We start from the raw sequence: 22,650 nt of genomic DNA on the forward strand, positions 1-22,650 counted from the left end.
AACAGAGATCCTAAATGATTCAATAGAACAGTTAGACTTAATTGATATTTTCAAGACATTACATCCCAAATAAAGCAGAATACACATTCTTTTCAAGTGCACATGGAACATTCTCTAGGATTGACCACATACTAGGGCACAAAACAAGTCTCAACAAATTTAAAAGTATAGAAATTATTTCAAGCATCTTTTCTGACCACAAATGTCATGAAACTAGAAATCAACCACAGAAAAATAAATGAGAAAAAAAACAATTACATGGAGACTAAGCAACATACTACTGAAAAACCAGTGGGTCAATGATGAAATCAAAGAAGAAATTTAAAAATACCTTGAGGCAAATGACAATGAAAACACAACCATACAAAATCTATGGGATGCAGCAAAAGCAGTTCTGAGAGGGAAGTTCATAGAGATAAGAAAAATCTCAAATAAACAACCTAACCCACCACATAAAAGAATTAGAAATAGAACAAACAAAACTTAAAGTCAGCAGAAGGAAGGAGATAATAAAGATCAGAGAGGAAATAAATAACATCAAGATTTAAAAAACAATAGAAAAAAATCAATAATACCAAGAACTGGTTCTTTGAAAGGGTAAACAAAATTGACAAACCTCGGGACTTCCCTGGTGGCATAGTGGTTAAGAATCCACCTGCCAATGCAGGGGACACAGGTTCAAGCCCTGGTCTGGGGAGATCCCACGTGCCGAAGAGCAACTAAGCCCCTGTGCCACAGTGACTGAGGCTTCACTCTAGAGCCCATGAGCCACAACTACTGAGCCTATGTGCCACAACTACTGAAGCCTGTGCACCTAGAAGCCGTGCTGTGCAACAAGAGAAGCCACCGCAGTGAGAAGCCTACACACTGCCACAAAGAGTAGCCCCCACTCACCACAACTAGAGAAAGCCCGCGTGCAGCAACTAACACCCAATGCAGCCAAAAATAAAATTAAAAAAAAAATTTAAAACATTGGCAAACCTCTGGCCAGAGTCACCAAGAAGAAAAGAGAGAAGACCCAAATGAAACAAGAAATAGGAGAAATCACAACAGATACCACAGAAATACCAATATAATTCTTATCATCTGCAATGCCATGGTTGATTTATACATATAAACAAATGTAAATGAAGTCTTTCACTTGAGTATGCTGTGTTATATATGCAGGTGTGGAATGTTTGTAATTTCACAGGCTTATCTTTCTCCTTTATCGTATATCACTTAAATATAATTTGCTCTTTTTAGTACTTTTGCAAAACACATTTCAGATTTTTAATGTATTCACCAGAAGTTTGAATTGAATTATATTTTGAGTTCTTACAGGAATTCTCATGTCAGTTTATCACATAAATATATACCAAATTTTAAAGTATTCTAATGCTCTTTCTATTATACAACTATAAAATTGAAATAATTATAAATTTCTTTTTACAAATTCATTGTTAGATTGTACAGTGACTTACAGAAAACAGACTGTAATGTTTTTTCTTCTTCTCCATAGGCTTGGGAAACAGTGAGACTAGAGTACATGGAAGGTCCCACCATTATTTCTTCATATAGGCAAAAGCTAACCAACTATTTCACCATGCAGCTAAGGTATTGTAAATGTCCATGTTGTTTTTCTGTAGCTTCTGCAACACGCTCTACCTCTGTGTCCTTATTTCTCTTTCTTGTGTAACTTAATGTATAAAAATTTCCTTATTATTTTAAAAGGTTAAGTCCTCTCCTATTCTGTTAATGCCAAAAGAACAAAAGATGATTATGTAAGTCAGTCTTTTAATATTATGCTGAAGATTTAAACTTAAGTGGTATCAATGCAGGATCATTTTATTATTTTTATTTTATTCTAGTTAAATAGTTTAAGTAGTTTAAAAATATGTGTGTGTCTGTTTATACCTGTGTGTGTATATTTGTGTCTATTTATGTTTTTTTTAATAGTTCAATTTTAGGAAAATAAACTTTAGAGTTTGGTCAGTGGTCCTGAATATCACTTTGTTTTCATAGTTAGATTGGTCAAGTTTCTGATTTTGACCTAGTTTTCTCAGCATCAGATTATACTCAGAGTCAGGGATATATCTCAAATGTCTCTCTCCTACTTCAGCATTTGTCTGTAGCCTTTTAAAGTGATCTAATTGTAGCAATGTATTATTGAATGTTGTCCCTTCTCTTCTAATAGTCAGGACCGAGTGACTTGGAGGAGTGCAGATGAACTGCCTTGGCTATTCCAGCAGCAGGGAAGTAAACAGAAGCTGCACGATTGCCTTCTTAACCTCTTTGTGTCTCAAAACCTCTATAAAAGGTAAGAAACTTATTTGTAGGACACCTTTTCCCAGAAAAACAGATTTTAAACAGTTGTTCAGTGTAACAAAGAAAAATGGCATTCTTCATTTAAAAATTAGTCCAGTTTCAGTGGTAACTGAAGTATAAAACAGTGTGGGAGAAATTTTAATACAGTTTGCAAATTGCCACAACATCTACTTTTTCCAAGAGGTAAACAAGAAAGATAGAGTATTGCAGTTTTCATAAAATCAGACCTGGAATACTCTTGAGATAACTTTGTATCTTAATCTTTCACTGAAGCAGGTTTAAATCCAGACCACCCAGAGAGGCGGTTCATAATGTCTGCCTCTCAGGGTATTCAGATATTTCAAAGTATAGCCTTCAAAACAGACTCTGGGCTCTACACAGAATCTGACTAGTGTCAGAATTTAAAGAAAGGATTACCCTTTTTCATAAATGTCTTTTTTTTTTTTAATTTTTTATTTTGTCTTTTTGGCTGTGCCCTATGGCATGTGAGATCTTATTTCCCCGACTAGGGATTAAACCCTTGCCCACTGCGGTGGAAGCACTGAGTCTTAACCACTGGACGACCAGGGAAGTCCTTCGTAACTGTCTTATTGTCTCTCCTGGTGTGTTTGAATTTGCCTCCGGCAGAACCACCTTTTTCTGAGACAACCTTCTGATCTCTAAGCCCTACGAGGGGTTTTTTCTGTCTCACCTGGAAATTTACTCACTTTTCATAATTTATTTATTTTATTTTATTTACATCTTTATTGGAGTATAATTGGTTTAAAATGGTGTGTCAGTTTCTGCTTTATAACAAAGTGAATCAGTTATACATATACATATGTTCCCATATCTCTTCCCTCTTGCATCTCCCTCCCTCCCACCCTCCCTATCCCACCCCTCTAGGTGGTCACAAAGCACCGAGCTGATCTCCCTGTGCTATGCGGCTGCTTCCCACTAGCTATCTATTTTACGTTTGGTAGTGTATATATGTCCATGCCACTCTCTCACTTCTCACAGCTTACCCTTCCCCCTCCCCATATCCTCAAGTCCACTCTCTAGTAGGTCTGTCTCTTTATTCCTGTCTTACCCCTAGCTTCTTCATGACATTTTTTTTTCTTAAATTCCATATATATGTATTAGCATACGGTATTTGTCTTTCTCCTTCTGACTTACTTCACTCTGTATGACAGACTCTAGGTCCATCCACCTCATTATAAATAGCTCAATTTCGTTTCTTTATATGGCTGAGTAATATTCCATTGTATATATGTGCCACTTCTTCTTTATCCATTCATCTGATGATGGACACTTAGGTTGTTTCCATCTCCTGGCTATTGTAAATAGAGCTGCAATGAACATTTTGGTACATGACTCTTTTTGAATTACGGTTTTCTCAGGGTATATGCCCAGTAATGGAATTGCTGGGTCATATGGTAGTTCTATTTGTAGTTTTTTAAGGAACCTCCATACTGTTCTCCATAGTGGCTATACCAATTCACATTCCCACCAGCAGTGCAAGAGTGTTCCCTTTTCTCCAAACCTTCTCCAGCACTTATTGTTTCTAGATTTTTTGATGATAGCCATTCTGACCGGTATGAGATGATATCTCATTGTACTTTTGATTTGCATTTCTCTAATGATTAATGATGTTGAGCATTCTTTCATGTGTTTGTTGGCAGTCTGTATATCTTCTCTGGAGAAATGTCTATTTAGGTCTTCTGCCCCTTTTCGGATTGGTTTGTTTGTTTTTTTGTTATTGAGCCGCATGAGCTGCTTGTAAATTTTGGAGGTTAATCCTTTGTCAGTTGCTTCATTTGCAAATATTTTCTCCCATTCTGAGGGTTGTCTTTTGCTCTTGTTTATGGTTTCCTTTGCTTTGCAAAAGCTTTTAAGTTTCATTAGGTCCCATTTGTTAATTTTTGTTTTTATTTCCATTTCTCTAGGAGGTGGGTCAAAAAGGATCTTGCTGTGATTTATGTCACAGAGTGTTCTGCCTATGTTTTCCTCTAAGAGTTTGATAGTTTCTGGCCTTACATTTAGGTCTTTAATCCATTTTGAGCTTATTTTTGTGTATGGTGTTAGGGAGTGATCTAATCTTATACTTTTACATCTACCTCTCCAGTTTTCCCAGTACCACTTATTGAAGAGACTGTCCTTTCTTCACTGTACATTCCTGCCTCCTTTATCAAAGATAAGGTGACCATATGTGCGTGGGTTTATCTCTGGGCTTTCTATCCTGTTCCATTGATCTGTCTTTCCGTTTTTATGGCAGTACCATACTGTCTTGATTACTGTAACTTTGTAGTATAGTCTGAAGTCAGGGAGCCTGATTCCTCCAGCTCCGTTTTTCGTTCTCAAGATTGCTTTGGCTATTCGGGGTCTTTTGTGTTTCCATACAAATTGTGAAATTTTTTGTTCTAGTTCTGTGAAAAATGCCAGTGGTAGTTTGATAGGGATTGCATTGAATCTGTAGATTGCTTTCGGTAGTAGAGTCATTTTCACAATGTTGATTCTTCCAATCCAAGAACATGGTATATCTCTCCATCTATTTGTATCATCTTTAATTTCTTTCATCAGTGTCTTGTAATTTTCTGCATACAGGTCTTTTGTCTCGTTAGGTAGGTTTATTCCTAGATATTTTATTCTTTATGTTGCAGTGGTAAATGGGAGTGTTTTCTTGCTTTCACTTTCAGATTTTTCATCATTAGTGTATAGGAATGCAAGAGATTTCTGTGCATTAATTTTGTATTCTGCTACTTTACCAAATTCATTGATTAGCTCTAGTAGTTTTCTGGTAGCATCTTTAGGATTCTCTATGTATAGTGTCATGTCATCTGAAAACAGTGACGGCTTTACTGCTTCTTTTCTGATTTGGATTCCTTTTATTTCCTTTTCTTCTCTGATTGCTGTGGCTAAAACTTTAAAAACTATGTTGAATAAGAGTGGTGAGAGTGGGCAACCTTGTCTTGTTCCTGATCTTAGTGGAAATGCTTTCAGTTTATCACCATTGAAGACGATGTTGGCTGTGGGCTTGTCATATATGGCCTTTATTATGTTGAGGAAAGTTCCCTCTATGCCTACTTTCTGCAGGGTTTTTATCATAAATGGGTATTGAATTTTGTCGAAAGCTTTCTCTGCATCTGTTGAGATGATCATATGGTTTTTCTCCTTCAGTTTGTTAATATGGTGTATCACATTGATTGATTTGCATATATTGAAAAATCCTTGCATTCCTGCAGTTAACCCCACTTGATCATGGTGTATGATCCTTTTAATGTGCTGTTGGATTCTGTTTGCTAGTATTTTGTTGAGGGTTTTTGCATCTATGTTCATCAGTGATATTAGTCTGTAGTTTTCTTTCATTGTGACATCCTTGCCTGGTTTTGGTATCAAGGTGATGGTGGCCTCGTAGAATGAGTTTGGGAGTGTTCCTCCCTCTGCTATATTTTGGAAGAGTTTGAGAAGAATAGGTGTTAGCTCTTCTCCAAATGTTTGATAGAATTCGCCTGTGAAGCCATCTGGTCCTGGGCTTTTGTTTGTTGGAAGATTTTTAATCACAGTTTCAATTTCAGTGCTTGTGATTGGTCTGTTCATATTTTCTATTTCTTCCTGGTTCAGTCTCGGAAGATTGTGCATTTCTAAGAATTTGTCCATTTCTTCCAGGTTGTCCACTTTATTGGCATAGAGTTGCTTGTAGTAATCTCTCATGATCTTTTTTATTTCTGCAGTGTCAATTGTTACTTCTCCTTTTTCATTTCTAATTCTATTGATTTGAGTCTTCTCCCTTTTTTTGTTGATGAGTCTGGCTAATGGTTTATCAATTTTGTTTATCTTCTCAAAGAACCAGCTTTGAGTTTTATTGATCTTTGCTATCATTTCCTTCATTTCTTCATTTATTTCTGTTCTGATTTTTATGATTTCTTTCCTTCTGCTAACTTTGGGGTATTTTTGTTCTTCTTTCTCTGATTGCTTTAGGTGCAAGGTTAGGTTGTTTATTCGAGATGTTCCCTGTTTCTTAAGGTAGGATTGTATTGCTATAAACTTCCCTCTTAGAACTCGTTTAGCTGCATCCCATAGATTTTGGGTCGTCGTGTCTCCATTGTCATTTGTTTCTAGGTATTTTTTATTTCCTCTTTATTTCTTCAGTGATCACTTCGTTATTAAGTAGTGTATTGCTTTGCCTCTATGTGTTTGTATTTTTTACAGATCTTTTCCTGTAATTTATATCTAGTCTCATAGTGTTGTGGTCGGAAAAGATACTTGATACAATTTCAATTTTCTTAAATTTACCAAGGCTTGATTTGTGACCCAAGATATGATCTGTCCTGGAGAATGTTCCATGAGTACTTGAGAAAATTGTGCATTCTGTTGTTTTGGGATGGAATGTCCTATAAATATCAATTAAGTCCATCTTGTTTAATGTATCATTTAAAGCTTGTGTTTCCTTATTTATTTTCATTTTGGATGATCTGTCCATTGGTGAAGGTGGGGTGTTAAAGTCCCCTACTATGAATGTGTTACTGTCGATTTCCCCTTTTATGGCTGTTAGTATTTGCCTTATGTATTGAGGTGCTCCTATGTTGGGTGCATACATATTTACAATTGTTATATCTTCTTCTTGGATTGATCCCTTGATCATTATGTAGTGTCCTTCTTTGTCTCTTCTAATAGTCTTTATTTTAAAGTCTATTTTGTCTGATAGGAGGACTGCTACTCCAGCTTTCTTTTGGTTTGCATTTGCATGGAATATCTTTTTCCAACCCCTTACTTTCAGTCTGTATGTGTCTCTAGGTCTGAAGTAGGTCTCTTGTAGGCCACATATATATGGGTCTTGTTTTTGTATCCATTCAGCCAGTCTGTGTCTTTTGGTGGGAGCATTTAGTCCCTTTACATTTAAGGTAATTATCGATATATATGTTCCTATTCCCATTTAATTAATTGTTTTGCGTTCATTATTGTAGGTCTTTTCCTTCTCTTGTGTTTCTTGTCTAGAGAAGTTCCTGTAGCATTTGCTGTAAAGCTGGTTTGGTGGTGCTGAACTCTCTCAGCTTTTGCTTGTCTGTAAAGGTTTTAATTTATCCATCAAATCTGAATGAGATCCTTGCTGGGTAGAGTAATCTTGGTTGCAGGTTTTTCCCCTTCATCACTTTAAATATGTCCTGCCAGTCCCTTCTGGCTTGCAGAGTTTCTGCTGAAACATCAGCTGTTAACCTTATGGGGATTCCCTTTTGTGTTATTTCTTGTTTTTCCCTTGCTGCTTTTAATATGTTTTCTTTGTATTTAATTTTTGACAGTTTCATTAGTATGTGTCTTGGCATATTTCTCCTTGGATTTATCCTGTATGGGACTTTCTGTGCTTCCTTGACTTGATTAACTGTTTCCTTTCCCATATTAGGGAAGTTTTCAACTATAATCTCTTCAAATATTTTCTCAGTCCCTTTCTTTTTCTCTTCTTCTTCTGGAACCCCTATAATTCGAATGTTGATGCGTTTAGTATTGTCCCAGAAGTCTCTGAGACTGTCCTCAGTTCTTTTCATTCTTTTTTCTTTATTCTGCTCTGCAGTAGTTATTTCCACTATTTTATCTTCCAGGTCACTTATCCGTTCTTCTGCTTCAGTTATTCTGCTGTTGATCCATCTAGAGCATTTTAAATTTCATTTATTGTGTTCATCATTGCTTGTTTCATCTTTAGTTCTCTTAGGTACTGGTTAAATGTTTCTTGCATTTTGTCTATTCTATTTCCAAGATTTTGGATCATCTTTACTATCATTATGCTGAATTCTTTTTCAGGTAGACTGCCTATTTCCTCTTCATTTGTTAGGTTTGGTGTGTTTTTACTTTGCTCCTTCATCTGTTGTGTGTTTTTCTGTCTTCTCATTTTGCTTATCTTACTGTGTTTGGGGTCTTACTGTGTTGGGTCTTACTGTGTTGGGAACCTGCAGGCTGCAGGTTCGTAGTTCCCGTTGTTTTTGGTGTCTGTCCCCAGTGGCTAAGGTTGGTTCAGTGGGTTGTGTAGGCTTCCTGGTGGAGGGGACTAGTGCCTTTGTTCTTGTGGATGAGGCTGGATCTTGTCTTTCTGGTGGGCAGGTCCACGTCTGGTGGTGTGTTTTGGGGTGTCTGTGGACTTACTATGATTTTAGGCAGCCTCTCTGCTAATGGGTGGGGTTGTGTTCCTGTTTTGCTAGTTGTTTGGCATAGGTTTTCCAGCACTGTAGCTTGCTGGTCGTTGAGTGAAGCTGGGTGCTGGTGTTGAGATGGAGATATCTGGGAGATTTTCACCGTTTGATATTATGTGGAGCTGGGAGGTCTCTTGTGGACCAGTGTCCTGAAGTTGGCTTTCCCACCTCAGAGGCACAGCACTGACTCCTGGCTGCAGCACCAAGAGCCTTTCATCCACACCACTCAGAATTAAAGGGAGAAAAAGAAGAGCAAAAGAAAGAAAGAGAGAGAGAGAGAGAGAGAGAGGGAGGGAGGGAGGGAGGGAGGGAGGGCTAGAGAGAGAGTGAGAGAGAGGGAGAAAGAAAGAAGCGAGGGATGGAGGGAGGGAAGGAAAGAAAGAAAGAAAGAAAAGAAAAGAAAGATAAAATAACAAAGTTATTAAAATAAAAAATAATTATTAAGAAAAAAAATTTTTTTAATAAAGAAAAAAACAAAAAAAAACGGACGGATAGAACCCTAGGACAAATGGTGGAAGCAAAGCTATACAGACAAAATCTCACACAGAAACATACACATACACACTCACAAAAAGAGGAAAAGGGGAAATAATAATATATCTTGCTCTCAAAGTCCACCTCCTTAATTTGGGAAGATTCGTTGTCTATTCATGTATTCCACAGATGCAGGGTACATCAAGTTGATTGTGGAGCTTTAATCCGCTGCTTCTGAGGCTGCTGGGAGAGATTTCCCTTTCTCTTCTTTGTTCTCACAGCTCCAGGGGCTCAGTTTTGGATTTGGCCCCGTCTCTGCGTGTAAGTCGCCGGAGGGCGTCTGTTCTTCGCTCAGACAGGACGGGGTTAAAGGAGCAGCTGCTTCTCGGACTGTGGCTCACTCAGGCCGTGGGGAGGGAGGGGTACTGAGTGCGGGGCTAGCCTGCGGCGGCAGAGGCCATCGTGATGTTGCACCAGTCTGAGGCGCGCCGTGTGTTTTCCCGGGGAAGTTGTCCCTGGATCCCGGGACCCTGGCAGTGGCGGGCTGCACAGGCTCCCCGGAAGGGGGTTATGGATAGTGACCTGTGCTCGCATACAGGCTTCCTGGTGTCGGCAGCAGCAGCCTTAGCGTCTCATGCCCGTCTCTGGGGTCCGCGATGTTAGCCGCGGCTCACACCCGTCTCTGAAGCTCCTTTAAGCAGAGCTCTTAATCCCCTCTCCTCCGCACCAGGAAACATAGAGGGAAGAAAAAGTCTCTTGCCTCTTCGGCAGGTCCAGAGTTTTCCCGGACTCCCTCCCCGTGGTGCACTAACCCTCTGCAGGCAGTGTTCACGCCGCCAACCCCAGTCCTCTCCCTGTGCTCCAACCGAAGCCCGAGCCTCAGCTCCCAGCCCTGCCCGCCCCGGCTGGTGAGCAGACAAGCCTCTCGGTCTGGTGAGCGCCGGTCGGCACCGATCCTCTGTGCGGGAATCTCTCCGCTTTGCCCCCCGCACCCCTGTTGCTGTGCTCTCCTCCTTGGCTCCGAAGCTTTCCCCCTTCGCCACCTGCAGTGTCCGCCCGCGATGGGGCTTCCTAGTGTGTGGAACCTTTCCTCCTTCACAGCTCCCTCCCACTGGTGCAGGTCCCGTCCCTATCATTTTGTCTTTGTTTATTCTTTTTTCTTTTGCCCTTTCCAGGTACATGGGGACTTTCTTGCCTTTTGGGACGTCTGAGGACTTCTGCCAGCGTTCAGTAGGTGTTCTGTAGGAGTTGTTCCTCGTGTAGATGTATTTCTTGTGTATCTGTGGGGAGGAAGGTGATCTCCGTGTCTTACTCTTCCGCCATCTTCTCCTCATACCCACTTCTCATAATTTAGATGCATAATTTGTTTTACTTCTTAGTGAACTCTCTCAAATTTCTTTGTTTCACCTTATAGATTATTTCTGATCTCATCCCAGTTTTTCATGATTTCATTTGAAATCAGATTCATCCTTTAGTTTACCATCTCTCCCATCCTTCTTAATACCATCAATAGATGAATAAGCTTACTTTTATCATTCAATTCCTTGATGAAAATACAAAGCAGATATTCTGACAGTTTGCCTGTGTTTCATTAGTCTTCTGTTCTGATTTCTATCATTTAAAATAATTTTGGGGTGAACTCAGCAGTTGACTGCATATCATGAAATGTCTAAACAGGGTTATGATAGGTTTCCATTGGTGAGTAACCATAATGATATTAATGGTAACAGCCAACACTATGGAGTACTTGCTACAGGCCATAATCTCCTTACAGTAACACCTGAGGCAGGTGGTGTCGGTGTGCCTCTTCTGCAGATGAGGATGATGAGGTGTAAGAGAGCACACAGCTAGGCTGCTGTGGACTCAGATGGCAGTTCCAGTCTACACCCTTACTTCACTACACTGGACTAGCCTACTAATAAACTATCGATAGCTTGATATGAATTATGGCATCTTCACTCAATAGTGGGGTTTAAAGTTTCTTTTTCATTAAATTACTGTTATTTGTTGCAACAGAGGACACTTTGCTGAGTTGCTGAGTTACTGGCAGTTTGTTGGTAAAGACAAAAGCGCGATGGCAGCAGAATACTTTGATTCATTGAAGCAGTATGAGAAAAACTGTGAAGGCGAGGAGAGCATGATTTGCTTAGCTGACCTTTATGAAACCCTGGGGCGATTTCTCAAGGATCTAGGCCTTCTCAGTCAGGTAACTTCAACAGGGAGTTAGAGACTGTGTGGGTTTTCATGTTTACTCTTCTCTCCTTCCTAGGAGTTAATGCAGCTTTTATTTGTTGTGCTAATCAGATCTTACAGCATTTCACTCACTTTAATTGGCCTTTAACCTTTTTCTTCCCCCAGGCTGTGGTGCCTTTGCAGAGGTCTCTAGAAATTCGAGAAACAGCTTTAGATCCAGATCACCCACAAGTAGCTCAGTCCCTCCACCAACTAGCAAGTGTGTACGTGCAGTGGAAGAAGTTTGGCAATGCTGAACAACTATATAAACAGGCATTGGAAATCTCAGAAAATGCCTATGGTGCGGACCATCCACATATTGCTCGCGAACTTGAAGCACTTGCAACTTTGTACCAGAAACAAAATAAGTAAGATTTCAATTGGTAATTCTCTGGTTTTATGACAGGGAGTTACAGTTCTTAATGTACTTATGTGGGAGGCTTTGTTTTGTGGCTGTGTATTTTTCCATATCCCATATTTTCCTTATCCTATATTCTTTCGAATCCATCATGTTCAAATATTATTCTTGGTCTGGGGGGTGAACAGAATATTAGAACTACAAGATTCATCTCTATTTCAAGATGTGCAAAGGATAGAGCATGGACTTTGGAGTCATATAGTTCGGTTTGAAACCGGGCTTCTTCGCTAACTCTGTAATATTGAGTGTACTACTAATACAGGGGGCAGCAAACTGTTGCCCACATGCCAAGTCCAGAAGGTCCCCTGTTTGGGACGTAGAGTTGTAGTGTAACACAGCCACATTTTTTCATTTACATGTTGTCTGTGGTCGCTTCCATACTTCAACAGCAGTTTTGTATTTGCAACAGAGACCACGGGACCCACAAAGCCTGAAATGTTTACTATCTAGCCTTTTACAGAAGAAGTTTGCTGATCCCTAGTATAATAATCCCTCCGAATGATATCTCTTCCTCTATGTGAAATCATTTGTTTTGCTCAGTCAGAAATGATACATATTGGATTTTTTTCTTTTAACTTCTAGAAGTATTGTTTCACACAGATTTTGTGTGATTTTCACATTTCTATTTGACAAAAAAATAACCTGTGTGGAAGCTGATATAGCAAACTAAAGTTTTGGATTTTCATTTAGTTAGATCACCCTTTAGAGATTCAAAATGAGTTTAATCAGTTAAAAACAGTTAAATGTCAGCTACTTGGAGGACTAGATTTATTTTGTTAGATTTTGTTTTATGAAAGTTTTTGTTAAAGATTTTTAATTCCATATGACTATCACTTCTAGAAATAATCCTGTATTTAATAAGCCAAAAAAACTTTACACTGGTGGTTTCATTTCACTGAAGTATGACACTTTGGACATATGTTTCTTTCGTTTGACTTTTTTTTTTTTTTTAAGATATGAACAAGCTGAACATTTTAGAAAAAAATCTTTTAAAATTCGTCAGAAAGCTACAAGGAGAAAAGGCAACTTGGTAATGCAGATTTCTTTTGTGTTGTGTTTTGAACAAAAAGGGATTAGAACATCTCTGAATATCATAATGTCGATGCATAAACCTCACATATTTAAGAACTTTAGATTTTAAAGTGACTTCTACGGAAGTACTGATTAACATTTTCTTATTTATAATACATGTTTAAATATTAGTATCACTGAGAAGTACAAATTAGTAGACTTTTAAAAAGTGGAACTATGTATTGTGGTAATCATTTTACACTACATACGTATCATCATGTTTTACACTTTAAACTTACACAATGTTATATGTCAATTATATCAATAAATCTGGGGATTTTTTTTAATTTTTAAAAAGTAGAACTATTCAGTTAATTTAAAGTTAATTAAGATTTTAGAAGATGGACTTAAAAGCTGTATCAATTCTTTAAAGGGTTGGAAAACAGAATAAAAAAAATTTAGTAAACACTTTATGTTAGATTCAAATGCCAAGAAATTATTACCCTTGAGTGCAAAAAATTTTTCATTTATCTAAGCTGCTAGTAAGATCTAAATATAGCATATTTGTTTGTTTTAACTTAAAATGCTATGTACAATTTTTTAAATTGAAATATATTTGACATCTAACATTGTGTAAATTTAAGATGTACAACATGCTTATCTGATGCATTTATATATTGTAATATGATTATTACCATAGCGTTAGCTAACACCTCTATCACATCACATAATTATCATTTCTTTTTTGTGGTGGGAATAATTAAGATCTAGTCTCTTAGCAAGTTTGATGATTTTAATACAGTATTTTTGCTTGTATTCGCTATGCTGTACATTTGAGCTCCAGGACTTATTTGTCTTCTAGTTGCAAGTGCTATTTGCAATTTTAAGTACCCGATATTTAAATGTTTAGTAATAGGGTTAATAAATATATGCATGTTAATTGTTTCCTAATCTTTTTGAAGCACTTTGGGATTCAGTTCATTTTGCTAAAATAATCTCATAATTATTTTCACAAAATAGTTTTTTAATGAATTTAAGAATGTGATGCTACATGGAAGTATATATATTTTCATAAATCATTAGATTAATTCAGTATGATACTTAAAGTAATTGTAATCTACTTTAAAGGGAAAAAAAAGGAGAAAGGATTTTTTCAGAACCCTAGTATATTGCTTCAGAATCAAAGATTGCACGTACTTGGTGATTGTTGTGAATTTCTTGTGTTTGCTGCAGTATGGATTTGCCCTTTTACGTAGACGGGCCCTACAGTTAGAAGAGCTCACGTTAGGTAAGGATACACCTGACAATGCTCGGACCCTCAATGAACTGGGTGTGCTCTACTATCTTCAGAACAACCTGGAGTGAGTACCTTGGTGTTAATAATGAAAACAGGTATCCATTTTGTCTCTTAGATACAAAGCTGTTTTACATTAATATCAAGCTAAGCTGGAAAAAATTGATAGAAACCATGCCGAATTTCATGTATGGTATGTTATGAACATGGCCACACTTAACAAGGACCATGACATTTTCTCTACTGTTTCCTTTCACATTGTTTCTTTAGTAACTAAAAAGTTATTCTCTAGCTTCCCTAGTATGTTTTATATGTTTATGAAAAGTGAGTTTGTGTAGATATTGTACATAAGATCTCACATAAGAACAAACTTGGGACTAAAGAATGTAGATGGCTGCTAGTTTTATTCTTCAGTTTATTTGAGCATAAAGACTCACAAAGGCATTAATATGTATGACAAAGAGGTGTTTTTGGACTTCTTTGTATGTCAGAAAAATATAACAAATTTGACACTTTGGATACCAGAAAAACACAACAATATTTAGCCCACTTCACAAAGGGTTCTTTAATTAAAAATTATTTAGTACTACAAAGGGAGAAAGAAAGAATACCAAAATGTTTTGAGTTTGGCCTAGTAATTTTTAAAGATAAAAAAATTTGTTTTGGAAACTATTTATGGGTTTGTCTTTTAGAAATGAAGTGGAGAATTGAGACAATCGTCCAGATACTTTAGGCTTTCACACTATCAGGAAAGCATTTTTAGTTTTTGGAAAAGGGCAGGAAGAGATGAGGGGGTGGGAAAGAGGGGGAGAGGATTTTGAGCTGAATCCTTCATTTTAACTATCTTGGATTTAAGAATAAAAGTGCTTCAGTTCTCCACCTAACTATGGCTAGGGATTCTCACTTCTAGAGAATAAATTGTTTAAACCATTTGTGGCTTTTGTTCATAGAACAGCTGACCAGTTTCTGAAGCGTTCCTTGGAGATGAGGGAGCGAGTTCTAGGACCAGATCACCCTGACTGTGCCCAGTCTTTGAATAATCTGGCGGCTCTATGCAATGAAAAGAAACAGTATGATAAAGCAGAAGAACTTTATGAAAGAGCCTTAGACATTCGGAGACGAGCATTAGCTCCTGATCACCCTTCTTTGGCTTATACAGTGAAGCATCTTGCAGTCTTGTATAAGAAAATGGTAAGTAATCCTTGGCATGCCTACATGTGTTTTATAATATACCAATTAAGCCATAATTGCTATTAGCAAAATAATTTATCTTCTGATGGATAGACTATTCCTATGAGCTTTTAAATCATAGTGATTTAATTTTTAAACAAGTAGCTGAGTAGAACATTTAAAATATTACTTCATCAAAGAGACACAAACAGATGGAGAGATAAACCATGTACTTGGATGGGAAGAATCAATATTGTGAAAATGACTATACTATCCAAAGCAATCTACAGATTCAGTGCAATCCCTATCAAATTACCAATGGCATTTTTCACAGAATTAGAACAAAAAATTTTACAATTTGTATGGAGACACAAAGGACCCCGAATAACCAAAGCAATCTTGAGAAAGAAAACCAGAGCTGGAGAAATAAGGCTCCCTGACTTCAGACTATACTACAAAGCTACAGTAATCAGGACAGTATGATACTGGCACAAAAACAGACATATAGATCAATGGAACAGAATAGAAAACCCAGAGATAAACACACACACCTACGGTCACCTAATCTATGACAAAGGAGGCAAGAATATACAATGGAGAAAAGACAGCCTCTTCAATAAGTGGTGCTGGGAAAACTGGACAGCTACATGCAAAAGAATGAAATTAGAACACTCCCTTACACCATACACAAAAAGAAACTCAAAATAGATTAAACACCTAAATGTAAGGCCAGACACTATCAAACTCTTAGAGGAAAACATAGAACATTCTTTGACATAAATCGCAGCAAGATCTTTTATGATCCACCTCCTAGATTAATGAAAATAAAAACAAAAATAAGCAAATGGGACCTGATTAAACTTAAAAGCTTTTGCACAGCAAAGGAAACCTTAAAAAAACAAAAAGACAACCCTCAGAATGGGAGAAAATATTTGCAAACAAAGCAAATGACAAGGGATTAATCTCCAAAATACACAGATAGCTCATGCAGCTCAATAACAAAAAAACAAACAACCCAATCCAAAAATCGACAGAAGACCTAAATAGACATTTCTCCAAAGACATACAGATGGCCAACAAACACATGAAAAGATGCTCAACATCACTAAGTATTAGAGAAATGCATATCAAAACTACAATGAGGCATCACCTCACACAGGTCAGAATGGCCATCATCAAAAAATCTACAAACAACAAATGCTGGAGAGGGTATGGAGAAAAGGGAACCCTCTTGCACTGTTGGCGGGAATGTAAATTGATACAGCCACTATGGAGAACAGTATGGAGGTTCCTTAAAAAACTAAAAAGACAACTACCATATGACCCAGCAATCCCACTCCTGGGCATATCTCCAGAGCAAACCATAATTCAAAAGGAGGTATGCACCCCGATGTTCATTGCAGCACTATTTACAATAGCCAGGACACAGAAGTAACCTAAATGCCCATCGACAGAAGAATGGTAAAGAAGATGTGGTACATATATACAATGGAATATTACTCAGCCATAAAAAGGAATGAAATAGTGCCATTTGTAGAGATATGGATGGACCTAGAGATTGTCATACAGAGTGAAGTAAGTTGGAAAAAGAAAAATAAATATCGTATAATACTGCTTTTATGTGGAATCTAGAAAAATGGTACAGATGAACTTACTGGCAAAGCAGAAATAGAGGCACAGATGTAGAGAATAAACTTATGGTTACCAAGCGGGGAAGGGGAGGGTGGGACAAATTGGGAGATTGGGATTGACATATATACACTACTATGTATAAAATAGGTAACTAATGAGAACCTACTGTTTAGCAGCACAAGGAACCCTACTCAGTGATCTGTGGTGACCTAAATGGGAAGGAAGTCTAAAAAAGAGGGGATATATGTATAACTGATTCACTTTGCTGTACAGCAGAAACTAACACAACATTGTAAAGCAATTATACTCCAATAAAAATTAATTTTAAAAAATAAATAAAAATATTATTTCAGACTTAACTGGTTTAGTTTTTAAAAATACATTCTAAATACAAATGCATTTGTCAGCACTCTAATTAGAACTTATTCTTCTGTTACATTTCAGAAGTTCTAAAATTCAACCAGGATTAGGTTTGCTGTGTTAAGCTACCAGAAACATAACGAATCACCCAAATGTTAGGGCTGAAGGAGGAGTCTCTTGTAGCTGGTTAAATGACCATTTTAATTTCATTCTTTCTTTTCTTTGCTTGCAATTAAATGTAACCATTCTTTACCATAGGGTTCTAGCCTGAGTGATATTTGGAGTGTTTATAGCTGTTCTCAAAAAAAAAAAAAAAAAAGAAAGAGAAGCAGAGAAGTCTGCTTTCATTTAGCACAGTTACAGAGTTAGACTGTATTTAGACTTTGTTTGTGGGAAACTTGCTGGTCCTCCTGGTACTGAAGTTGATGTCTTAGTATGAAGGATCCATAGTTGCTATTTCTGCCTAACTTTCAAGTAAAAAGAAAGAATAATCTGGAAAGGATTTGGTGGAAAACAAGTTCTTATTTTGATGCTATCTCTAAATTATGTACAGTAGCAAACATACTTTTTACTTCATCAGAAATAGTAATAATGGATGATCCTAAAGGACTTTCTGAGTTATCAAAGAAAATGTTTTCATATTCAGTGTAGCTGTACTTACATGTTCTATTTGATGTCAGTTGTCTATAAACTTAACCATTAAATTGGGAGGAAATGCTTCTGAACTTTTTTCCTCAAAATTACTTTTTCATAGAAAATTATATTTATGGAACAAGCTCTGATCAGAAAGTATTTATTGCTTTAATATTTTTGTTAGATTTCACTTTTGTTTTTTAGGGGAAACTTGACAAAGCTGTACCTTTGTATGAGCTGGCTGTTGAAATCCGGCAGAAATCCTTTGGCCCAAAGCACCCTAGTGTAGCTACTGCCTTGGTGAACTTAGCTGTTCTTTATAGCCAAATGGTAAGTTCCCACACTGTAATTCTTTATAAGTGAATGGTTTTAACGTATGAAATATAGGTAAACATGTATTAGATCTGGCACAGTAAAAATAATTAAAGGACATTTAGGTTATCTACTAATGTTCCCTTTAATACTTGAGAAATTATTGAAGTTATATTTGTAAGATAGTCCCTTCCTCTTAGTGTAAAACACTGAGTGTTTAGTTCATTGCATAGGCTTAGTTTTTTTAAATTCTGGAGACTCCCTACATCTCTATATCTAATATTGTTCTTAAGCTCTGTCATTTGCCTGTGATGAGTGAAAAACAGGTATGGTACCCTGTGGGCAAAAACAGATTTGTGCTTATATAATTGGATTAATGTCATTGGATACCAAGCCGAGTCTAAAACTGAAGTTTCTGACTTTTTATTATACTGCTTCTCCCATTATTATTCCTAAATTAATCTGTTTATCCACATCTTGTAGGAGGATATTAACTTTTTAAAAGTGCTTATTACCCAAGTAGGTCAGCTTAGTCTAGAATACCTTAATAGTAATTTCAGAAACGCAGTGTGTTCAAGTGACCATTGTTTCTTTTTTAATAAGAAAAAACACATTGAGGCCTTGCCGTTATATGAAAGAGCATTAAAGATTTATGAGGACAGCCTGGGTCGGATGCATCCTCGAGTTGGAGAAACATTAAAAAATTTAGCTGTGCTTAGGTAAGAATTTTTCACTTTCCTCATGCAGCCAAAACCCCTTTTAAAACATCTTTGATTCATCATAGAGCACCACAAAATATTTATTGCTGATATGCTTTTTCTTGTAGTGGGAGGGGTTGTTTGGGGTTGATCTATATACTTCAAGAGATACTGAAGTAATATCCAGAGTGGAATGAAGGTGACATGATCTGTTTTGTAGAGGAGTGTATCACGGCAAATAGAGAAGGACGGTTTACATTTGCAGCTAACTGGCTCTAGGGTAATCTGGGCAATTTGCTGTCCTCAAAGCTGATTTACCATTAAGTACATGTTGATTTTTGCATTATGTTTATCTCAGGATGCTAACTTCCCTTAGCAGTTTCACTGCATCCATTACAACATAGTCTTAATGGTGCCCCTATGAGACACTTAACAGCACAAGACAGAAAGGAGAAGAGTTTGGGTATTCTGTTTTATTGGTCTGCCTGAATGAATGCACTGGAAAAAATGAGCAATTATCAACAACTTGTTTTTCTGTATTCTATAATATCATCTAAAATTGTTAAAAGGTTATAATCTCATTTTGAGAATTTTTTTTGTCTCAAAGCTATGAAGAAGGGGATTTCGAAAAAGCTGCTGAACTATACAGAAGGGCAATGGAAATAAAAGAAGCAGAAACGTCTCTTTTGGGTGGAAAAGCTCCTTCCCGACATTCATCAAGTGGAGATACGGTTAGCTTAAAAACAACCCATTCTCCTAATGTTTTCCTTCATCAAGGACAAAGGTAATAGCAGCAACTACAATTCATTGCAAATGCAACTTAGGATAAAATAATTAAGAAACATTTGGAACATTAGAATTTAAAACTTATAAAAATAGTTTTTAAGAAAACTTATTTTTGTGTGATTTAACTGATATTTGTATGAAATTGTATTGGACTACATTGAAGTTTGAGTCATGATTGTTTTGATTTTAGTTCTTTAAAAGAATTAATTTTCCTATTGTGTGGGAACCAAGGATGTAGACACATTAAAATCCTAAGATGACATGAAGAGTTGATCATGGAGAGTAGACTGGTCTCTGTTCTACAAGAGCTGGCAAAGCAGCCAAGACAAGCGGTTCAAGAATTCCGTGATTCTTCTCCTCTCTCAAGTTACTTTAGCCTCATCATTCCTCATCTTGCTTTTCAGCAGCAGTCTGGCCCAGTTCTCTACCTCAAAGAAAAGTTTCAAGGAGTAAAGGGATAATGTTGACGGAAAGTATGAATTGTCTTCTGTAAAACGAACTAGTAATAGGAATCTCTGACTGCTACATTTTTTTTATTCTACCTTTTCATTCAGCAGATTGGGCCAAGCCCTCTGCTTTCCATGCTCTCTACACTGTATATTGTTTTTACTGTGTAGTATGTACCTGCACAATCTGAAGTCATTAATGCAGTAACAGGTCAAGCTCTTTGGCATTCTTTGACCTTTCCCAAAATATGGACATGACCTTCTTTCTTAAATGGCCTAAATCTATGTCTTCATTTATCTTAGACTCAAAGTAGTTGGCCATTTTATACTGAAAATTAAATATTTTTATAGATTTTATAAATATTGCCAATTTGGGATAATGTTTTGTACCATTTATGTATTTATATATAAATAAAATCTTCAATTTTAATACTTGTAAGATTCCAACATGTATTAATTGTAAAGGTGAAATATGTAATAACCATATTTCACTGTTTTAGAATAAAAGTGGAATTTCAAGTTCTTTTTCCCACTCCAGTGTATATTGGGTTGGCCAAAAGTTTCGTTCGTTTTTTTCCATAAGATGGATCTAATAGCACTTAGTTTTCTTTAACTTCATTCGTAACAATGTTGTTAAATTGTATGTGACAGCTATCATATCAGTGTGCATTTTAAAAAAGATTTATCAAAATTGGTGAATTTTTGTATAGCCATTTTAATATTGAAGATGGAAGAAAAAAGCAACATTTTCAGCACATTATGCTTTATTATTTCAAGAAAGGTAAAAACGCAACCAAAACGCAAAAAGGATTTGTGCAGTGTATGGAGAAGGTGCTGTGACTGTTTGAACGTGTCAAAGTAATTTGCAAAGTTTCATGCTGGAGATTTCTCGGTGGACTACGCTCCACGGTTGGGTAGACCAGTTGAAGTTGATAGGGATCAAATCGAGACATTAACTGAGAACAATCACATTATACCACGTGGGAGATAGCCGATATACTCAAAATATCCAAGTCAAGCACTGAAAATCATTTGCACCAGCTTGGTTATGTTAATTGCTTTGATGTTTAGGTTCCACATAAGTTAAGTGAAAAAACCTTCCTGACCGTATTTTCGCTTGTGATTCTCTACTTAAACGTAATGAAAACGTTCCATTTTTAAAACAAATTGTGACAAGCGATGAAAAGTGGATACTGTACAATAATGTGGAATGGAAGAGATTGTGGGGCAAGTGAAATGAACCACCACCAACCAAACCAAAGGCCAATCTTCATCCAAAGAAGGTGATGTTGTGTACATGGTGGGATTGGAAGGGAGTTCTCTATTATGAGCTCCTTCCAGAAAACCAAACAATTAATTCCAACAAGTACTGCTCCCAGTTAGACCAACTGAAAGCAGCACTCCATCAAAAGCGTCCAAAATTAGTCAACAGAAAACACATTATCTTCCATCAGAATAACGCAAGACTGCATGTTTCTTTGATGACCAGGCAAAAACTGTTGTTATAGCTTGGCTGGGAAGTTCTGATTCACCCACCGTATTCGCCAGACGTTGCACCTTTGGATTTCCATTTATTTCAGTCTTTACAAAATTCTTGTAATGGAAAAAATTTCAATTCCCTGGAAGACTGTATAAGGCACCTGGAATAGTTCTTTCCTCAAAAACATAAAAAGTTTTGGGAAGATGGAATTACGAAGTTGCCTGAAAAATGGCAGAAGGTAGTGGAACAAAAGGGTGAATACGTTCAATAAAGTTCTTGTTGAAAATGAAAAATGTGTCTTTTATTTATAATATAATAATACAAGAGGATTATATTTATATAATTAAGAAAAATGTTGAACATTACAAAAAAGACTAGAATGTTGTCAGTATTCACTGAGTAGTTTGCTCAACTTGAGCTTCAGTGACTCCGTAGGATTTTGGTTCATGTTCTCTAAGGCTTGGCTACTCAAGGTGGTCTGTGAACCAGGATCATCAGCGCCACATGAGAGCTAATTAATTCAGACAGCCTCTCCCCAGATTCATATGCACATATGTTTGAGAAACAGTGGTCTAATTCTAAGGCACGAGAGTGGTGACTTAAAAGAAATGAGGTAGGATCTTACAAAATGAGCATCATTCTTCCCCCTTCTGGGAGAAATTCAAGAGGGAAAAAAGAAGATAAATATAACCATAACACATCTTTCTGGTTATGGCCAGCTGTGAAAGGCACAAAGTAATTGAATTCACAAATATACTAGCTGTGAAGGGCACAAAGTAATTGAATTCAAATATACCAGACATTGATTTTAGAATTAATCTTTTAGAGTTTAAAATTTGATTATTTAGTGGTATAAGAAATTTAACACACTATAAGTAATATATTAAATTTAAATGGCTTAAACTTTAGGAAATAATCTGAGATTAATATTTTAGAAGAATCCTGAAAAAAGGAAAAAATAGCAAAAGAATAATATGCATTTCTTTCTTTGTTCCTATAAAATTTGGACTTAAAAAATATACAAAAAGTGAAAACTTATATTATTCAAAGTGACTTTATGGTAAGTTTGTTGGGGGATGATGACTACTTCAAAAGGTTTAAGTTTAAATATAATTTAAGACTATATTTTTAAAAAAGGACTATATTTTGGTCTAATTATACTATCAACTCAAATGTTTTCATGTAGAATGCCTACTTAAAAAGATAAAAATAGCTGAGACAGTCATTTCTTTGTATTTG

The 22,650-nt window shown here is 36.6% G+C and overlaps 1 protein-coding gene across 1 annotated transcript in view; it reads left to right on the forward strand.

The window, feature by feature from the left end:
• NPHP3 (nephrocystin 3) overlaps positions 1-22,266 on the forward strand; it is a gene marked incomplete at its 5' end in the record, with an annotated part of 52,342 nt that extends 30,076 nt beyond the window's left edge. Inside the window, 11 exons of the mRNA XM_082654815.1 lie at positions 1,502-1,596; positions 2,177-2,299; positions 10,956-11,145; positions 11,298-11,539; positions 12,544-12,619; positions 13,834-13,961; positions 14,845-15,085; positions 17,894-18,019; positions 18,605-18,720; positions 19,307-19,483; positions 19,676-22,266. Coding sequence (XP_082510941.1) covers positions 1,502-1,596; positions 2,177-2,299; positions 10,956-11,145; positions 11,298-11,539; positions 12,544-12,619; positions 13,834-13,961; positions 14,845-15,085; positions 17,894-18,019; positions 18,605-18,720; positions 19,307-19,483; positions 19,676-19,745 — 1,584 coding nt within the window. The 3' untranslated portion in view covers positions 19,746-22,266. The remainder of the gene's footprint in view (positions 1-1,501; positions 1,597-2,176; positions 2,300-10,955; positions 11,146-11,297; positions 11,540-12,543; positions 12,620-13,833; positions 13,962-14,844; positions 15,086-17,893; positions 18,020-18,604; positions 18,721-19,306; positions 19,484-19,675) is intronic.
• Between the last annotated feature and the right edge of the window lie 384 nt (positions 22,267-22,650).

This window comes from Grampus griseus (genome assembly GCF_964374135.1).
Source record: "Grampus griseus genome assembly, chromosome: 5".
NCBI classification, from domain to species: domain Eukaryota; kingdom Metazoa; phylum Chordata; class Mammalia; order Artiodactyla; family Delphinidae; genus Grampus; species Grampus griseus.